The 19,111-nt window shown below is 47.7% G+C and overlaps 7 protein-coding genes across 7 annotated transcripts; 6 read left to right on the plus strand and 1 right to left on the minus strand.

The window, feature by feature from the left end:
• Positions 1-805: 805 nt before the first annotated feature.
• Positions 806-3,558, plus strand: N7478_006263 (glycosyl hydrolase family protein; the record flags this gene model as incomplete). The annotated part of the gene is made up of 4 exons (XM_056922477.1): positions 806-970; positions 1,036-1,493; positions 1,553-2,399; positions 2,461-3,558. 4 exons carry the CDS (start codon positions 806-808, stop codon positions 3,556-3,558), a joined length of 2,568 nt encoding a protein of 855 aa, XP_056780514.1.
• Positions 3,559-4,180: 622 nt separating this feature from the next.
• N7478_006264 (uncharacterized protein) lies at positions 4,181-6,055 on the plus strand (the record flags this gene model as incomplete). The annotated part of the gene is made up of 6 exons (XM_056922478.1): positions 4,181-4,373; positions 4,428-4,559; positions 4,619-4,755; positions 4,812-5,439; positions 5,511-5,801; positions 5,862-6,055. 6 exons carry the CDS (start codon positions 4,181-4,183, stop codon positions 6,053-6,055), a joined length of 1,575 nt encoding a protein of 524 aa, XP_056780515.1.
• An 845-nt stretch (positions 6,056-6,900) lies between these two features.
• Positions 6,901-7,947, plus strand: N7478_006265 (uncharacterized protein; the record flags this gene model as incomplete). The annotated part of the gene is made up of 1 exon (XM_056922479.1): positions 6,901-7,947. The coding sequence occupies one exon, from the start codon at positions 6,901-6,903 to the stop codon at positions 7,945-7,947; it is 1,047 nt and encodes a 348-aa protein (XP_056780516.1).
• A 1,022-nt stretch (positions 7,948-8,969) lies between these two features.
• Positions 8,970-10,328, plus strand: N7478_006266 (mannose-1-phosphate guanyltransferase; the record flags this gene model as incomplete). Its single annotated transcript, XM_056922480.1, has 4 exons — positions 8,970-8,976; positions 9,046-9,089; positions 9,221-10,244; positions 10,309-10,328. 4 exons carry the CDS (start codon positions 8,970-8,972, stop codon positions 10,326-10,328), a joined length of 1,095 nt encoding a protein of 364 aa, XP_056780517.1.
• Positions 10,329-11,012: 684 nt separating this feature from the next.
• On the minus strand, positions 11,013-12,471 carry N7478_006267 (3-keto-steroid reductase; the record flags this gene model as incomplete). The annotated part of the gene is made up of 2 exons (XM_056922481.1): positions 11,013-12,291; positions 12,407-12,471. 2 exons carry the CDS (start codon positions 12,469-12,471, stop codon positions 11,013-11,015), a joined length of 1,344 nt encoding a protein of 447 aa, XP_056780518.1.
• Positions 12,472-12,839: 368 nt separating this feature from the next.
• On the plus strand, positions 12,840-14,084 carry N7478_006268 (DUF4129 domain-containing protein; the record flags this gene model as incomplete). Its single annotated transcript, XM_056922482.1, has 1 exon — positions 12,840-14,084. The coding sequence occupies one exon, from the start codon at positions 12,840-12,842 to the stop codon at positions 14,082-14,084; it is 1,245 nt and encodes a 414-aa protein (XP_056780519.1).
• A 310-nt stretch (positions 14,085-14,394) lies between these two features.
• N7478_006269 (sucrase/ferredoxin-like domain-containing protein) lies at positions 14,395-15,573 on the plus strand (the record flags this gene model as incomplete). The annotated part of the gene is made up of 2 exons (XM_056922483.1): positions 14,395-14,787; positions 14,857-15,573. 2 exons carry the CDS (start codon positions 14,395-14,397, stop codon positions 15,571-15,573), a joined length of 1,110 nt encoding a protein of 369 aa, XP_056780520.1.
• Positions 15,574-19,111: the final 3,538 nt, after the last annotated feature.

Genomic DNA, 19,111 nt, shown 5'->3' on the forward strand with positions numbered 1-19,111 from the left:
CCTTGTCATTTGAATTTTGTCGGACGCGTTTCGCATTGGAGCGGGCGTCCGAAACATGTTCATGGCTAACCAATTCATCTGAAATCCTATCCGAGGTAGTTTCATTGGCATTATTTTCATGGCCTTTCTTGTGTCTGGATAATAAGTCGCTTTTTTCTAACCGTCAGAATATCAACCAGAAAAGTGAATGACAATCCTGAAAGCGCCTTACCTTCTTGTAAATCGACTTGGACAGTGGGGGCATGCATAAGGCGTATTGTTTTTATCATCTTGTATATGAAGTTAGTAGGCATGGCTTAGCTGGTCTATCTCTTTGAGGCTTGCCATTGGCTAAAGGGGGCTCTTACGTGTTGATCGATAATGCCTGACAAGATTCTCTCGGCGAGAATAGGACTTGGCGCAAATCGTGCATTTGTGTGCAGATCCAACATCTATGGGTTGCCCCTCCATACTGATTGACAAACAATTTCTTAGGTGGAGTATTCCTGATGTGACACCTAAACGAGAAGAGGACGGTGATGGATTGCACGCTGCTGGAGGATGGGATTCAGGTGGAGGTGGAACCGACATGGAGGCGGAGGTGCGGAGGTGGAGGTGGGGCGGAAGGAGGAGAAGGAGACGCGTTTAGATCCAGTTCCACGAAACGAAAAGAAATTAGGATGAACGAACATAACTACATAGCCTAATTCGATAAGGTTGAGGCTTTCGGAGAAGGAGGAAATAATCAAGCGTGATTTCAAAAGCATTCCTCATCCTTTACTGAGACACATCATCGGTTTTTGTACAAACTCACAAGATCTACCCGATGCCTGACATTGAAACTCTCCCCTCTGCCAATGGCACGATATCCAAGTCTCGTTTCAGAGACCAGTTACCTTTTCTGACCCTGGAAGAAAAGGTTTCTATCCTTTCCGGTGTCAGCTTCACTAGCACTGCGGGCGTAAAAAGACTTGGTATTCCGGCATTGAAAGTAAGATCCATTCCCATTGAGTTTAGAAAGTCCTACTCAGCTAAAAAAAAAAAAAATGTCAACAGGTCAGTGATTCGATAAACGGCGTTCGTGGCTCACTATCACACCTTGAGGATACCGGAACTGCTTGTTTTCCGAGCTCAACTTGCCTTGCTTCAACATGGAATACTGAGTTAATGCGAGAATTTGGCGAAGAGGTTGCATTGCAAGCCAAGGCAAAGTCTGTGCAGGTTGTACTGGGCCCCAACATCAATCTTCACCGGGATCCACGTGGCGGTCGCAATTTTGAAGCCTTTAGCGAGGATCCATTAGTCACTGGGCAATTAGCTGCAGCCATTGTCAACGGAATCCAGTCCCAGGGTGTAGGAGCCTGTGTAAAACATTTTGTCGCAAATGAAAGCGAGACCGTTCGCAGAAAATACAATGTTGATGAATCGGGAGACAATAGGACAATGCGCGAGATATACTTACGCGCTTTTCAACATCTACTTCGACGAGCCAATCCAATTTCAATCATGACAGCGTGAGTGTTATTGTTATCTTTAAAACTGATTCAAACGTGGGCTGACTCTTTATAATCAGTTATAATGCCCTTGATGGTCATTTCTGCAGCCAAACGCCCCTCATCAAAGCATTACTTCGTGACGACTGGAAGTATGATGGCTGCGTAATGTCCGATTGGTATGGAACCAAGAGTACAGTCAAGGCTTTAGAAGCTGGACTTGACTTGGAGATGCCGGGCATTTCTGTTTTCCGCGGCTCGAAGTTACTAGATGCCGTAAATCGCAACGAGGTATCGCAAGAAATATTGGACGCCGCCGTCTCTAATGTTTTGACAATGATTGATCGGACCGCCGCCAGTCATAGCGACAAGGGTGAAGAATCCCTGGTCTGCAAACAAACAAGTTCCATGGCATTGAGAGTTGCCTCCGAAGGCATTGTTCTTTTAAAGAATGACCATGATACGCTTCCCATTGAATTGTCCAATAAACCTAAAGTGGCTCTCATTGGAGCAGCTGCTATCAAGCCATCTGTGACTGGTGGTGGTAGTGCATGTGCCAAACCTCAATACGTGCATACTCCCTTGGACTGCATTCGAGCTGCCTACGGTGATGATGACCAGGTTTCATTCGCATATGGGGTTAATTCCAACCATGCTGTCCCACCTATGCCAACTCATATTTTGCAAACATGTGATGGACTCCCTGGTGTAAGCGTGGATTATTTTCTAGATGGATCCGACACACCCGTCTTTTCTGAGCACTCCAAAAAGGCTGAGGTCGTGCTGCTTGGCAGGTTGAAACCAGGTCTGAAACAAAACGGGTTTTTCTTTGTTATCGATACCAATATTACCGTGGATACAAGCGGTAATCACAAACTGGCTGTGCAAGCGACAGGGGAGTTTGAATTATTTGTGGATGGGGTAAAGGTATGCTTCAAACACTCTGCCATATACTCCAGCTTGCAATGACTTATGAAATTTTGTACAGATACTCTCAAGACCGGCACCTACTATGACCGTCGAAGATTTCTTGTTCGAGCCCAAGAAACTGGAAACAGTAATTGAGTTCGAAATGGAAGCTAAACGACGGTACAATATCACCTTGAAAGCTCACTCGCGGAATGTTCCTTCCCCAAATGGCGAGATTTCACCTCATTCGGCCAAGCTTTGCTTTGAAGAAGAGCACAATAATCGTGCTGCCATTGCCGAGGCAGTGCAGGCTGCAGCTCATTCGGATGTCAGCATAATATTTGGCGGTCGTACCCATGAACATGAGTCTGAAGGGTTCGACCTTAAGACTTTGACCCTACCCGAAAGCCAAGTACGCATGATCAAAGCAGTTGCTAGTGTGTCCAAGAAAACAGTCCTCGTGCTACAATGTGGCAATCCTGTCGATGTTTCGAGCTTTGTCGACGACGTCGACGCGATTATCGCAGCTCATTTTACTGGACAAGAAGGGTCACAGGCCATCGTCAATGTTATCACCGGACAAACTAACCCCAGTGGCAAACTGGCTACAACTTGGCCGATGCGTCTGGATGAGCTTTGTGTTCCATCGTTGAAGAATTTCCCGGCTCAGGATATTGGCAACGGACCAACAATTCGATATCGTGAGGGCCTCGGTGTTGGATATAGGGCTCCACATAATGCAAGCTCTGTCCGTTGGCCCTTTGGACATGGTTTGTCTTACTCTTCATTTGAACACGAGAACTTGAAAGTTATAGCGCACGAGGAAATGAATAGCGGAGGGTTGAACCCAAGTTCAAACTTAGCAGTTACAATCGCTCTCGATGTGAGAAACACCAGCGAGACCGCAGGGTATGAAGTCATCAAGGTTTTCGGCGAGCCTCCTGTAGACTCTATGATATGGCGACCACGTTTTGAACTGATCGCGTTCACCAAGGTCTGGCTTAAGCCGAATGAAACGCGTCGGGTTGGTCTTTCGGTATCCCAAAGAGATATCAGTGGCTATTGGGATAGTATATCCCGATGCTGGCGGTCTCTAAATGGCACTTACAAAATCACCTCTCAAAATTGCGGCACCTATCTACAGATCGAGGATATGGGAACCTGGAACGGTCTTTGAATTTTTATGGTTATTGAGATTATATTTGCCTTGTGTGTATACTAGATGACTCAATTGGCATTCTTATTTTTTATTTTATATTTCGAAAATTCTATGTTTCTCGCACGTGCTATATTTGGAATATTGGCGTCACGAGAGGGGTCGAAGATTCTCTGGAACTTCAAGTCTTCTGTGCCTAGCTCTTTGTCAAATGATTTAAAAGATGGAGGTAATCGACATTCCTGTGCAAGTTAAGAGATTATCCTTAATTTGAGGGATCGCAATTCCCCCCCCCAAAAGCCTAGTATAATATAATCACCCATTCTTACGCTAATTCCTCACTAAAAAAGACTACGTTCAGCTTGTGGGTAGACCCAACCCGTGGACACGGACTAGGTAACGTGGAAGAAAACTCCACCTCCACCTCCACATCGCATACAGCAAAGCCGTCCCTCGGCTTTTCCGATTTCCCCAGATTCCCCACGTTTCTCCCCTTGGCTGACAGTATCAAAAAAACTCCTTTCATATATATGTGAACCTTGACTTGTCAATGATGTTTACCCAAAACTCATCATCACTTGGTATATCTTTTTAATACACACTTGGCCACTTGGTAGTTTTTTGATCCCTCTTTTTCCACGATATGTCTGTTGATCTAGATTCACTTGACGAGGGAGGGAAACATGTTTCTACGGAGATGGTCGAAAGCATATCTCAGACTTATGAATATGATGAAGCCAACGAGGGAATATGGGCTGCAGCAAAAAAGAACCCTAAAGTAATTCTCTACAGCGTGACTGCTTGTGTGAGTTCAATGCTTTGGGGGTTTGATATCGGTAAAGCTTCCAAAAAAGCCGAAAATTGGACTTGAACTCAATTTATGATTCTAGGAGTTAACTCAATTACCGTTGCACTGCCGGGGTTTAAAATGGTCTTTGGATACGAGTATGGCGGTGAACTCCTAATTTCAGCCACTTGGAATGCCCTTTGGACAGCGATGACATCGCTTGGGATGCTGGTTGGTGAGTTAATTGTTGAATTGTATACTGATATCTCATCCTTCTCACATAAACATTCATAGGAAGTATTATCTGCGGCTACGCATCGGATCGTGGCGGTCGACGACTTGGATTTGGAATAGGCTCTGCTCTGTCCTTTCTTGGGGTTGGACTTGAATATGCTGCCAGCGAACCTGGTATGCTTTTAGCCGGCAAAATAGTATGTTTCGCTTTTGAATGGGCTTTCGGTTATGTAAGCTTACAGTTTATGTTCAGATTAACGGGTTATCACTCGGGTTCTTCCTCACACTCAGCTCTATATACGCGTCGGAAATCGCGCCTACTGCTTTACGTCCTTCCCTAACTGCAATGGTCAACTTCTTCATCAATGCTGGTCAACTGATGGCTATCGGAATTGGGAATACGCGGTTTTCCTTATTGGCTCCGGTATCCTACAAGGTAATCTTTGCCGCACAGTGGGCCTTTCCCTGCTTTATTGCCTTGGCTGCCATATTTATCCCGGAGAGCCCATGGTATCTTTGTCGAAAGGGTCACATTGTACAGGCGAAAAAGAGTCTTGGTAGACTTCATTTGAAGAACACTAACACAGAATTGATTCTAAAGGAAATACAAACTGCTATTGCTGCTGAGAATGCAATCGCTAACATACAAAAAGACGTATCTTACTTAGATTGCTTCAAGGGCACCAATTGGCGCAGGACTCGCATTTCCTGTGGAATGTTTGCCGTGCAGCAGTTTACTGGTATTGCATTCTACTCTCAATCTTTATACTTCTTGGGTATTTCTGGTCTGCCCACCGCTCTTACTTTCCAACTAGCCCTTGGAGGGTTTGGTGTAGCCATGCTTGGGAACATTGCCTCGTGGTTCATCATGAACTATGTCGGTACGTTCTTCCTCTTTCAAAACGGAATATCCTTTGGATGTAATTTTGTACTGAATATGGGATTGATACAGGACGTCGACCGTTAATTCTGATTGGTATCATTCTTAACGGGCTTTGCCTAATGTCTGTTGGGATCGCTGGGTGTTTCACTACCATGGCTGCTATGTACTACACCGGCTATGTGATGAACTTCGCTCAACTGTTCTATGCCCCCACAGTCGGAGCTGTCAGTTGGACCATCAGTGCCGAGGTTAGCTCAATCAAAGTCCGAGCTAAAACCCAAAGCTTGGCGATTGTTACAAACGCGCTGGTTAGCTGGGCGATGAACTTTATTGCGCCATACCTCATCAATACTGATCAAGGTAAATATAGTATGACATAATCCTTGGGGGTCTTGAGCTAATATATATACTCCACATTAGCAAATCTAGGAGGAAAAGCTGCATTTGTGTGGATGGCTTTGTGTTTTGTTAGTCTGGGTTGGGCATGGTTCGAAGTTCCAGAGCTCAAAGATCGTACTTATACCGAGCTTGACGATATCTTTGCACAGAAGGTGCCAACAAGAAAATTTCAACAGGCCAAAATCAGCCGTGGCCAAAGTGCCACAGATGTTTGATTCCTCTATGATATTAATCAAAGCAAGATAAAAGATAGGCTTCTGCGAAGCAGAAGGGGCTGAGACCTCGTTCATAATGCCAATCTAACACTCTAGGGGGCTAGTAACCTTGAACACGAAATGTGACAAAGAACTTCCTCGCGTCCATCTCAGAACAGATCCCCTCGCCAACCGATAAGGTAGCTGTCAAATATTTTCCAATCAGGCAATGTTGTTTCCCAACAATCCAACCAGAGTAAATATAGCCAGAAAGAAATAATAGCCGAGGAAACTTCTTCAATTAGCAAGGGGGGGAGAGTAAAGCAGTGTCGCTGGGAATATAGAGCGAAAAGTGGAGCTCTACGTTTACTTGTTCAATCAAATACTGAACGACAATTAAGCATATTAGCTGTTGCGCAGCCTGCGCGGAATCATGTAAGATCGAGAAGCAGAAACAAAACGCGAGTTCTTTGATCAAATGTTGGCCCGGGTTTAGGGAGCCACAGAGCGGTTGCGGCTCTGCGGCCTGGAACGTGCTCAGATGTACTTGCCTGAACCTACTGATGATCTAATCCAGGTCTGGACTCAACTTGGTTCTGGTTGGGCCGAACTTGGATTCTACATTTCCACAACCGCTTTGACGACAAGGTCATGACAAAGGGACGGGTGCCCTTTTACCAAGAAAGCGTCGCCCGTAGCTCCCTCCTCTAACATCTGTTGAGGGGTTGCCTTTTCACATTAAGGACGCCGCAACCACGATAGCTAGAAAGCATGGGGCATGACTACCATTTGCTCATTTTGCCAAGCTGAGACTCCGCCCTTGAAAAGAGAGTTATATCAGGATTGAGGCTCTAGATTGTATCAAAATGAGCCCGAGGCAAATTTTCTTAATGGGCGCCCCGCTACCCGACAGTCTAGACTGGGACCACGACGAGCTTCTCAACACCCCCATACCCCCATTTGACAATGCAGGCATCAATACATCGCATAATATTTGCCTCAACCAACCTTCTGTCAAATGGAGAGTCCTTCGATCTTCACTACCTCATGATGTGAATGTCCCTCACAATTTTTATTGGGGGCCTCAGGGCCCGAACTTTTTAACATCGCATCAGCTTATCAATGCTGATAGTGTATCAAGTGAGGAGGATGACTCGGTTTTGTCTCAATTCTACGACCATTCATTTACAGTTCACGAGACCACTGAGATCTCTACATCTGAACTACGAGGAGATGACCTCACACAGGCGAACACCCCAGTGTTGGACAACATCGAGGCTTCGGGTACACCAACGAAAGACCTGTCTCAACCAACACATTTCCGGATCCATGGACCCTTGAAGGATTTAGGCGATATCCCCACAGCAAGACATTTGCAATCCATCATACCGCAGACCATGACCGTCAATCTGGTGGTCGGTATTATTGCAATCCATCCACCTCGACGTGTGGTGACACGACAATGGAAGAAAGAAATTGATGTCGTTGAAATGGTGGTTGGGGATGAGACTCGGGCCGGGTTTGGCGTGAACTTTTGGCTTCCAGCTTCAACGGACCAAGCTCCATCGGCTATCAAAGCCCCAAATACCGACCCACTTGTCCGATCCCTGGCTTCTCTTCGCCCTCAAGACATTGTGCTTTTAAGGACCGTGGGGCTTAGCTCGTTCCGGAGTCAAGTTTACGGCCAGAGCTTGCGCGGTGGAATGACTCAAGTCGATCTTTTGCACCGATTGACGGATGCGGGAAGGCCCTACAAGGTTATCTCCTCGAGCGGCGACGACGATCTGCCGCAGAAGGTTCACAAAGTACGGGAATGGTTGTTTCTTTTTGTGGGCACGGATAGAGCAGGCGGTAACCTGCCAGGAATGCCAGGGACACAACGTGGGCAACAGCTGCCTCCGGATACGCAGTAACAATTTGCTAGTTTATTATGCAGGGTGAATCTTATTTTATGTATATTATTTAGTGTCGGATTTACCCATTCAATACTACCCTATTCAATGATTTTTTATACTGTAAAATGATCGAGGCTGTTGGCAAATTATCGAATTATCGCGGCCAGTAATTAGTATTCCCCTTTGACCACGTCACCCTTACAACCTTGATCTACATGTACCATTACCAACTGGTGATGATATACAGTAGCTCCAAAAGTCTGGTGGGTCGTTATAAGCAGCAAGAATAGGGGCTAAAGCAGGAAGATGAAGGAGGGTCATGGTATGACGAATGGGGAGATTGAACTCTCCACGCGGCTCATGACTGCAACCGATCGCCCCATCCCGAGGTCTCTCTCATCACGGAGTTCAAGTTTCAGGGTTGTTATTGCTCAATCTTTTTTTTTTCGCAGCGCAGGAGGCAATACCACCTGACCGCCAGGTAAGGTTGGCGGGGAAGCTATTTTACAGGCCCCGATCCAGTGAGAAGGCGGTTGTCATTACGCCACTTAGGCGTTGGTGATGGGTCTTGCCTAGCCTGGACTCAGCCCAGCACACTTTACGTACGATCCAGCGGGAATAGTGTCGTGGGCCTTGGGTACTCCAAACGCCCACCCGGCTTTCCCCCTTTCCCCCTCCTCCATCTCTAAACTTGAGAAGAATGGAAAACAAAAACGAGAGTTCAATTGTCTCAGACGAACAGTTTCGCAATGGTCATAGACAAATATCCGCATATCGAAAGTCTGTAGCCTTAAACGGAGTATAATGGAGTGGTGCCGCAGATTGAAGAGGCTCCACCCCCTTTTTCACTGCAAACGTATCCAATCACCACGGGCTCACGTGCCCCCACCTTCCTGATAAAAATAAACCCATCAACGGCCAGGTGTTCTTCGTTCAGCTCCCTGCGATTTCTCTAAATAATGCTCTAAATCCCCTTTTGCTCTTTGGTCTTGATCAATTTTCTCTTGTTTTTTTAAATTTATCTCCTTTTACCCCACAATATGAAGGGTATGTGCGCCTCTCCATTCCCACCCCCCCCCCCTCGATTTACCCCCCTCAACTAATCCAATGTCACAGCACTCATTCTGGTCGGAGGGTTTGGAACCCGCCTGCGTCCTCTGGTAAATTATCAATCTATATCGTCTCTAATTGACTCCATTCGATGTCCAATGGACTAGATTGAACAATTGGCCATATTGGCCATATTGAAAACCCGCTAAGACCATGTACTGATCTGATTGTTTTTGCCTAGACTCTCACCCTTCCCAAGCCTCTCGTCGAGTTCGGTAACCGGCCTATGATCCTACACCAGGTGGAGAGCTTGGCTGCTGCTGGTGTTACTGATATTGTCTTGGCTGTCAACTACCGCCCCGATGTTATGGTCGCAGCGCTCAAGAAGTACGAGGAGCAGTATGGCGTCAACATTGAATTTTCCGTTGAGACCGAACCACTCGGCACAGCTGGCCCGCTGAAGTTAGCAGAGGGCATCCTGGGTAAGGATGACTCGCCTTTCTTCGTCTTGAACTCCGATGTCATCTGTGACTACCCCTTCCGCGAACTAGCGCAGTTCCACAAGAACCACGGTGACGAGGGTACCATTGTCGTTACCAAGGTCGACGAGCCTTCCAAGTACGGTGTCGTCGTTCACAAGCCCAACCACCCCTCACGTATCGATCGTTTCGTCGAGAAGCCTGTCGAATTCGTCGGTAACCGTATCAACGCTGGTATCTACATCTTGAACCCCAGTGTTCTCGACCGCATTGAGCTTCGTCCAACCTCCATCGAACAGGAGACCTTCCCCGCCATTGTCAAGGACGGAAAGCTCCACTCTTTCGATCTTGAAAGCTTCTGGATGGACGTCGGTCAGCCTAAGGATTTCCTCACTGGTACTTGCTTGTACCTCAGCTCCCTGACCAAGCGCGATCCCAAGAAGCTGGTCCCCACTTCAGAACCCTATGTTTACGGTGGCAATGTGATGGTTGACCCCTCGGCCAAGATTGGAAACAACTGCCGTATCGGTCCTAATGTCGTTATCGGTCCTAACGTTGTTATCGGAGATGGTGTTCGTCTGCAGCGCTGTGTTGTGATGGAGAACTGCAAGGTCAAGGACCACGCTTGGATCAAGTCGACCATCGTTGGCTGGAACAGCTCCGTTGGCCGCTGGGCTCGTCTTGAGAACGTCACAGTTCTGGGAGACGACGTTAGCATTGCCGACGAGGTGTATGTCAACGGTGGTTCAATTCTGCCACATAAGAGCATCAAGCAGAACATTGATGGTGAGTTCACTCTACTTCTCTTCAATAACAATGACAATCCCATCGCTAACATATGTCTTACTAGTTCCTGCTATTATCATGTAATTTCCTTTTCCTCCTCACGTCGACACGTCCTTTCTCCTTTTCATCTCTCTTCCCTATCTCTCCAACCGATACCATTCTTCCTCCCTCGTCTTGATGCATGGAACCGGAGTCGTTTTCTGCGTGATCTTCTCTTCTCTTATCTCGATGTTCTTCGGTCCTTGTATGTCACCCACGATGGTGCCATCGCCCCCGCAATGTGCTCGCGCTGCTTTTTCCACCCTTTAATTGATACCTTTCCTCTCCGGATAATCGACGCATTTCAAACCTAGATGGCTGAAGGTGTTCGATGGCCACCCTATTCCCACCATTGCCACCTTTTTAGTCTTTTACCTGTTTTTATCATAGTTCGTGGCTTCAAGAACTTACACAAAATCCCGCTCTTTTTGCGCATTGATCATTTTTTATTTTGAGGGCAAACAAATCATGCAATATCTGTTTTAATGATAGCATGGGCGGGGGCCAAGTGCTGTTGATGTAAATAATTGGGAGGCGGAATCACAAATACGCAAATCTAACTTGACTTTGGTAGACATGCAAGAGTTTATTATCATCGTATTAAGCATGGCGATATATCCATGAATGCAGTTTGAAAAATATATGTATTAAATACAGCTGGCGCAAACATACGTCGCGCCAGAGAAGCGAGCCAACCTTGAAAGCTCAATAAGATCTGTTTCCCGAAAATCATTGCGCCTGTTCAGCTTCATCCAGAATTGCATCCCACTTGATCCTCAATTCCTCCATCTGCTTCCAACTCTGACGCCCAAGCTCGAGGAAATCCTCCTTCTGCTCAGCTGTAAGATCAGTAGCTCCTCGCTTCCGACGTCGTAGTTCATCAGCCTTGACAACAGGCGTACCAACAACACCAGCATATCCCCACCCAGCTGTCTCAGTACAAAAGATCTTCTCAGCCCCACCTCGCGTGGTACCGGAGCCCCATTTTGGTCTTCCACCTCCAGCCTGTCTGTACGGAGCTTCCGCATCGTCAAGCTGCGCATTCGATGAAAGCGCAAGGAAGACTGGCGTAATGGCAGCAAGATACGTATTCATAGTATGCCAAGGCGATCCCAGCCAGCGCGCACCATAAAACGCAATCATCATAGCCCAGATAAGCGGCAATGCAAGCGGGACAATAGACGTGGCACAAATGCCAGGATGAGCAAGATGCATCGTAGGTGTAGAAGTAGCTACATAAGCCGCATCATCCTCAACAAGCTGCCCAGCACCGTCCTCATCAGACGCAAAAAACGAGTCAACAGCCCAAGGCGCCGAACCAGGCTCATCGGCAGTCAAAGCCAATAAGTCTGTCAACTGCTTCGAAGATTCATACGGCGTAGCGGACTTCAGCCCCTGGATATCATCCACATCGAAGAACTTCAACGTAGCTTCTATGCTAGTTACCCAGATAATACGGCCAGGTCCACTAAATCCTGTTGCGCGCTTCAGCAACGGCGCAACATTATGCGCAAGCATATAGTGGCCGAAGACATTTGCGCAGAAGATAGAGCCAAGGGCTGGCTCTGACTGCGGCACGGGAGCATTGGCCGTTTGGTTATCTGCCAATATGCCAATTGGCGAAATCTTATAGTTGGGCCAAGTCACTTGGTGCAGGAGGTCGGTGCATACGCCCCAGATTGCTGATGGCCAGTCAATGCCTGACCAGCCGCCTAGGCCTGCGTTGAGGATTATCGCATCGAGCTTGGGGTATGTAGCGGTAACTTTTCGAGAGCAGGCGCGCACGGAGAGGAGGGATCCGAGGTCGACGCTTTCGGGGAGGAAGCGCACGCGCGAGGTTTCTGCGGGGGAGGAGGATGAACTGCGGAGGTGTGCTTCTAGACGGCGGGTGGTGTCTTGGGCTTTGCGGGCGCTGCGCGTTGTGAAGATTATGGAGAGGGTGGCGGAGCTTGCGTTTGATCGGAGGAATTCATCGGCTAGTCGGCAGCATATGGAGAATCCAAGACCGCTGCGTGGGGGAATTGTTTAGTTGATTGTTTAGCTCCTTTTTTCTTTTTTTTTCTTGTCGCAGGAATCTGAGGGATGGGATGCGTGGGGTTGAAGGAGCCATTGAGGGGCGTTACCTGTTTGCGCCAGTGACCAAGACATATTTGTCCTCTGGACCTTGGGAGAACCCCTTTTCAGTCATAATTTGTTCTTTTGCAGGAGAAACTGAGCCCTGAATTCTGGATCGTTAGTTTGTGTCGGCGGAAAGGGCGTCATGTGATGGATTGAAGATGTACTGTATACACTCTTCAATACATGTGCGGTCAATTGCCGGCCCATTGCCGCAAGGATGGTTGATCTTACAGAATGAATGGCAGAATTCGAGTAGATGAATTGAGAAATTTCAAAAGCCCATCACTAAATGCAAGTCGGTGTTGTGGTACCAATCGGGCGCACGTGATTGAATATCAACATGATCGGCGTTGTTGGATCCCCATTTCCAACTTGCTGCATCCTCAGCTCATCCTGCCACCAGATGCCGTACACTACGCACAGCATGCGCGGGCAATCATGACCCCAAATCTTGAGCGCTTCCTGAATACGAGCGCCTTCTTCATATTCGCCCTTGTCTTGCTAGCATTCATACTCCTTACCCCCGTCGACGCCGTCTACCAATGTTACACAACCAACCGGCTCACCAATATTTTCTTTATAACCGGCGCTTATGTCGTCACTTTCCTCCTTGCAGTTCTCATCTATGCGACTCGAATATACACGAACCGAAGTGCCGTCGCCGGCATCCCAAAGGCATGGATCCCCGTGGAGAAAGAAGACTTAAGCAAGAGCGTACGACGCCTGGTGAAAGATGGACTAGCTCGCAGCGCCGTAGTGTCGTATCAGGCTCGGCCCCGAGACACATCGGGAGAACAAGATAGCTTCCCGGACCACGAATCTCTTCTCATTGATTCTCAACGACCACCATGGGGGCGCGTGGAGCACCCCGGCTGGTCGTCACCCGCTTCTCCCGACCTCCCAGATCTACCCTACCGCACTGTCATCCAGGAACTGCCAAACTTGATTGAGGCGAAAGCGGTATCGCTGGCACCTGCAACCACTCTATCGCCCACCATTTCGGATACATTTGGCGCGCATGATGACCTGGGTACCCAGCCCTTGCCAGATATGCGGGCGGTGGAAGTGCTACGCCGCCCTGCCTCCATGGGACTACGACAATATATCCGACATCTCACATCACTGGGCGCGATTCAGCCACCAGAACTAGGTGCAGATTTTCTAGCGCTTTATGAGCGAGCAAGATTTTCTTCCCACCAGCTGCATGAAGCTGAATTCCGCGACCTAATGCATTTGTTTGCTGAAATATTAAGAGGGATGACATCACTCGCATCGCCTATCATAGATGATATCCACAGCGTAAGCGACCATCGCACAGATACTGAGTCTGTTATTGGGCCCTCGGATGAAGAAGGAGAGACGGATACAGTGGACCACTTCGGGTACGATGGGTCATTGATACCGATGCGGAGTAACAGCCTTCGCCCATCTAATGCATCAACCTGGGAGACCCAATCAGGATATGATACCGCGCCCGGGGTTCAAAGCCCGTATCCTGGGATATCACAGGAGAGCGGGTCATATTTTGGGCCGGAACTTCGCACACCGTCTACTCGATCATTGCGACGCATACAGTCCGGCGAATCCGGCAGCTCTGGGGGCAGTGTGATTCGGCTTGCTCAGCCACAGGATCGGGGGAATTTGCCGTATACAATTACCTACGCCGGTCGTAGGAACCTCTGAATTTAGGACGTCGGAGAATAGCCCCCCACCTCCACATTTTTTTGTCGTTTCTACCCCATCAAAACGTGTACATTAGTTATAGATCGGATTAAAATACCCTATTGGACATGAGTGGGGGCTTAGTCATGCGGCTTTACTTCCGCTTTGCCGACTTCTTGGCAGCAATGCAAAATGATTGATAAGATCTTGCCTAAGTCTCTGGGATTACGTGTCATTGAAGAGGAAATCGAAATTTTTGACTGTTGCCAATAACTTCACTTGGCTTTTCTATACCCTGAGCCAGCAGGGAAGGTCCGTATTCACCGCCAACATGCATCTCTTCCGCCGAACCACATCCTCGCTCTTCAACTCCTCGAACGTCTCGCTCGCTTCCTCCAAGACCGATGCGACAACGGACGCCGTCGGGGACAATGACCTTGCTGTGGAGGGCTTCCGGTCTATTTCCGAGTCAGACAAGCTCTTCCCAAACGCCGACCCAGCTACCGACGGCGAAGACTGTTTGCACGACTGTGCAACATGCACTGTGAAATACCCCTCCAAATTTGATGTTGACATGGAAGACGAGTTGTATGGGCAAGTGAAAGGGTGGGCCACACATATTCTTGTTGCGACAGGGAAGTCCGACTGGGTGCGAGATGTAGCAGACGAATCTGGGAGCATCATGGAGGCAATTGAGAAAGGAGGAGTCGAGCCTAGCAATGGGGTAAGCATATCAATCATCTAAATAAAGGATTATAATGGTCCGATATACTCACACAAACTTTAATTCTAGCGTCTCAAGCTCTCAGCCTCCAATATGCCCGTTCCAGACGAATACCACATGCACGAAGCTGGAAGCCAACCCACAAACGTCCTCATACTCCCCAGCTTCACCGTTGTCGAGCATGTCACACCGCAATTGGCTCCAGAGTTGATCGCAAGCTTCGTCAACACGTCACCAACCACCACAACACCGCTCGGTTACTCCTCCGTACCCACGGAACAGAATGGAAGCTCCGAAGAACAAGGCGAACCTCTACCTCATCCATCAGACACCTCCATCACCACCTCTCTCCGTTCGCACTCATGTCCCCATGCCGCTGTCATCCTGTTATGCTCGCAACGCACTCGCGATGCGCGTTGCGGACAATCCGCGCCGCTTCTTCGAAAAGAATTCGAGCGTCACTTGCGTCCACTAGGACTATATCGCGACATGGATGATAGTCGGCCCGGTGGTGTCGGAATCTATTTTATCAGCCACGTTGGTGGACACAAGTACTCTGCCAATGTGATTGTGTATAGACGCCGAGATTTCGATTGGTATAAGAAGGAAGGCGCGGAGAAGGGTGATGATCAGGAAGGTGCGGCACAGGGTATTTGGCTTGCGCGTGTACGGCCGGAAGAGTGTGAGAACATCATTCGATATACTGTGTTGCATGGAAAGGTTTTAAAGCCTGGGAAGCAATTGAGGGCTGGCTTTGATCGGGAACGAGGGTTCACAAGTTGGTAAGGTCATTTCGAAATCTTGTTGGTTTCGAGTTCCTTCTCTCTTTGGTTTCGTGTATATCGATTTCATTTCCATTGCATTGGAGGTCAATTCATTTATCCGGGTTTTTCTTCTATTGGATACCTTTGTTGGATCTGCTGGTTTGACATGATCTGTACATGGATACCAATGTATCCCATTTTAGAACATTCAACGCAACGCTAGATCCTCAGGATTCAAGGTGGAAGGATTGGGGCCCTTCGCATACACATGCAAGCCACCATTCCTTTCGAGTCAAGAGACAGCATGATAGACCCTATCAACTATTACCTCGGATGTCCGGCCCAGCCACATAAGATACTTGGGATATTCCAATCAATGTCACCTTGGCACTTAGCCGGAAATAGAAGCGGTTGAGGCTGCATGTTGACCAGCTCATACCTAGTGCCCCGGGGGCCTGATCATGACAAAAGCCCATACAGGTCAAGACTTCTAGAAAAAGGTAAAATCAGTGAATGTACTTTCTTATCACGAAAGGTACCACTACCTATGGTGAGAAAGATGATGGATTGATGGCGACCAGCCTCTGTCGCTTAACCCTTTCGACAACGGCATCTACGCCGTCTCATATTCGAACATGTTCGCCGGTGAAGACGGGACATATCATCGAGCAGTATGTATTTAGTTGGACTGAAACTTACTTATACTATGAGGACCCTTGGGTCTAGATGTTTGGTGAAAACTGTTATACTATATACTTTTTACAGTGGACTCAAGTAGTAGTCATACGACTAGCGGATTAGTTTTGCGTGCACCTAGTAGGGTATATAGCCCAAGGAGCAGTGCTGTATTGAAAGGCTGGATAGTATAAATACCCGTGAGCACTTCATAGGGATACGTAGAACTTGAAATGGGCTTCGTTATTTAACGGATGGTGCCATTTGAGGAAATTCCCAAAGGCATTTTCAGAGGTCTTTCTCAAGCTTCATTCACCAAGTTTTATTAGCCAAGTAGATGATTCCTGCCGCGGAGATATTCAAGCTAAGCCCAGAGCAGCGGGCAAGGGTAAGGGCAACACACCAGATCTACAGGTTTTTACCACAGCGCCGATTGAAGTAACAGTTCGAATCAATTTAATCCACATTCTCATTGGGAGCATGCGATGACCCTTGGAAATGAAGTGATACATCGTCGAACTTCTCAAAAAAGAAATAAACCAATTGACTTCAATGACCTCAAATGTTAGCACGGTACGAAGCACAAAACAGATAGCATGATACGATATTCAAATCCCGTCTCCATTTACTTTTTTCAACCGCCACCACCACCACCATCATCACACTCCTCTTGAAACTGAGGCGTGCATGCTTACCCGATTGCCGACCCATTGCGTGTAACCACACCGGCACAGAGACGCAGACACGTACGCCACGAAGTCTTCACACTCTACGAAGCACCGATCCCGCATCGAACAAGTCAGGTTTGATTCTTTTCTTCAGGGATAAGGAAACGAACGAACACGGGGTGTATTTTCCGCACTAGTCAAATAAGATATTCTGCTCAAAATCAGATGACTGACAGGGGACGCAAGGAGAATCACGCAATGCCGACGCCAAGCGAGCATAACAAGGCAGGAAATGTTTGACCCAGCACAGCGGACGAAAATGCAGTTCCAAGACTCAAAGATGAGTTGCAATTTCAATTTGGACAACAATGCGATGCGAGATTCTCTTGGCCTGCTTGGCGGGTGAGGGGATGGGCTAGTTACACAGGAGGAAGTTTCCTGGTCGCCACTCCAAGTGTATGGACGGGAATAGGGGATTTCGGGGGTCGATCTCGCTTGGAGGTTTTACTTTTACTTTTTGGGGTGTTGTGTTTTGTTTTGGTTTGGAAACGAATTAATTGAAACTTGACTTGCTAGATCACAAGCTTCTCCCTTTTCTTGAGGCTTTGCTTTTCGTAGGGAGTGTATCGGTAGTATCGGGAGGATCACGGAGATGTTGACATTTACGGCAACGCCCCCGAAGACTGTATGTAAGGGATAAAGGTGAAAATCCCCCATCAGAGCCGTCAGTGGCGTCGCTGATAGGAGATATTCTAAAGCCTGGGCTCCTGAATCTGGGGTGAATACTGTAGAAGGATACAACTTGAAAGTTTACCGGCCGAATATGTTTTGTTCGTCTACTAGAGCGGTTGTTTCGTTTTTGTTTCTTATCTCATTCCTTCTAAGGCTATTCTTCTTCTTATCAAGACGTCATTTATCAGGACATCGCTTCCAGTTATTTTAGATGATTCTCAATCTCTTGAACTTGTATTTTCAGCCCCAAATCCCCCCCCCCAAAGCTGACCGGAAACTTTCCGTATCACGCTAAAAGCTCGCTGCACCTGAATCTAATTTCAGTTCTGACGGGGCGCCGTCGCTGACCGAATCTTTGCAAATATTAAGAGCCGCCGGGATGATTGGAGAGGCAATCCGTGCCCAGCGCCCTGTTGGTTGAACTGGTTACTGCCGGGTTGGCACCGTGCAGTATGATCGACCAGTGAGATACAAGTTGATCCGGATCACGTCGGTTGTGGTTGGAAGATAGACAGAATAAATCAATAAATACCTCGACAGGGATCTATTTGCAATCGCAACTAGCCTCGGAGATTATCAATATATGTCTACTTTTTGGGCTTTTGCTTCTCCCGTGTTTTCATATGCCTCTCGATAGTCATCCTTGACTCAGATGCCGATTTCCCCGGCCATCTTCTTTTGTCATCATACTCCTTTATCCATTCCGCTGGGAGAGAGATGACGACGACGACGGTTTTAACGGCCCCGGATATTATCGCCGTGAGATGATCATACGCTAACATTCAATGTACTTCGCACTTCCCCGAGATACCCGGACACTGATATACGGTGTACTGAAACTAGTACATCATTACCCTTGTGGTAAGCTGGCAGTTTCACGCGGCAGCAGTGAAGATAAGCATTGCGGGTTTGCGGGTGCACGGCCATAGAACAGCGACATCCCTGGTCTCCACCCTTTTGTATCATCTGCCGAATAGCCAAGAGCATGTACGGTACTTATGTAGAATCCCATGAGAAGACTCAGCCACCGACGCCAAGGTGTGCTGTTGCATCATGCGTTTAGTTGTCTCTTGCTAAAACGAAAATGCGGGGTAACTCGCCCTATGAAACGGTGGCAATGATGAGCGGACGGGACACAAAGGAGGAAACGAAAGATTTAAACAGAATTCACCGAGGAGAAAGGAACTACGAAGTATATGCATATTCTATCACAATTTCTGTGAGTTTCTGAGGTGATGAGTCCCTTTAGATTTATGGATTATTCAACATGATAGACGAAGTAGTATATCCGCAGGAGCCGAATCTAACCAAGTACTACTACTACTGTAGTTCCCTGATATCGGTTCCGCATTATTTTTCCGCAGCAATGAGAATTCAAGGCAAAACATTCCATGGTCCGATGACCTGGCTCCTGGGTAAAAGGAGTCATGACATTACTCATGGCAGTAAATAGTATTGGAAATCAGGGGGGCGATGTCAGCCGCT

The sequence above is a fragment of the Penicillium angulare genome, assembly GCF_028827245.1.
Source record: "Penicillium angulare strain IBT 27051 chromosome Unknown utg000004l_segment0_segment0, whole genome shotgun sequence".
Taxonomy (NCBI): domain Eukaryota; kingdom Fungi; phylum Ascomycota; class Eurotiomycetes; order Eurotiales; family Aspergillaceae; genus Penicillium; species Penicillium angulare.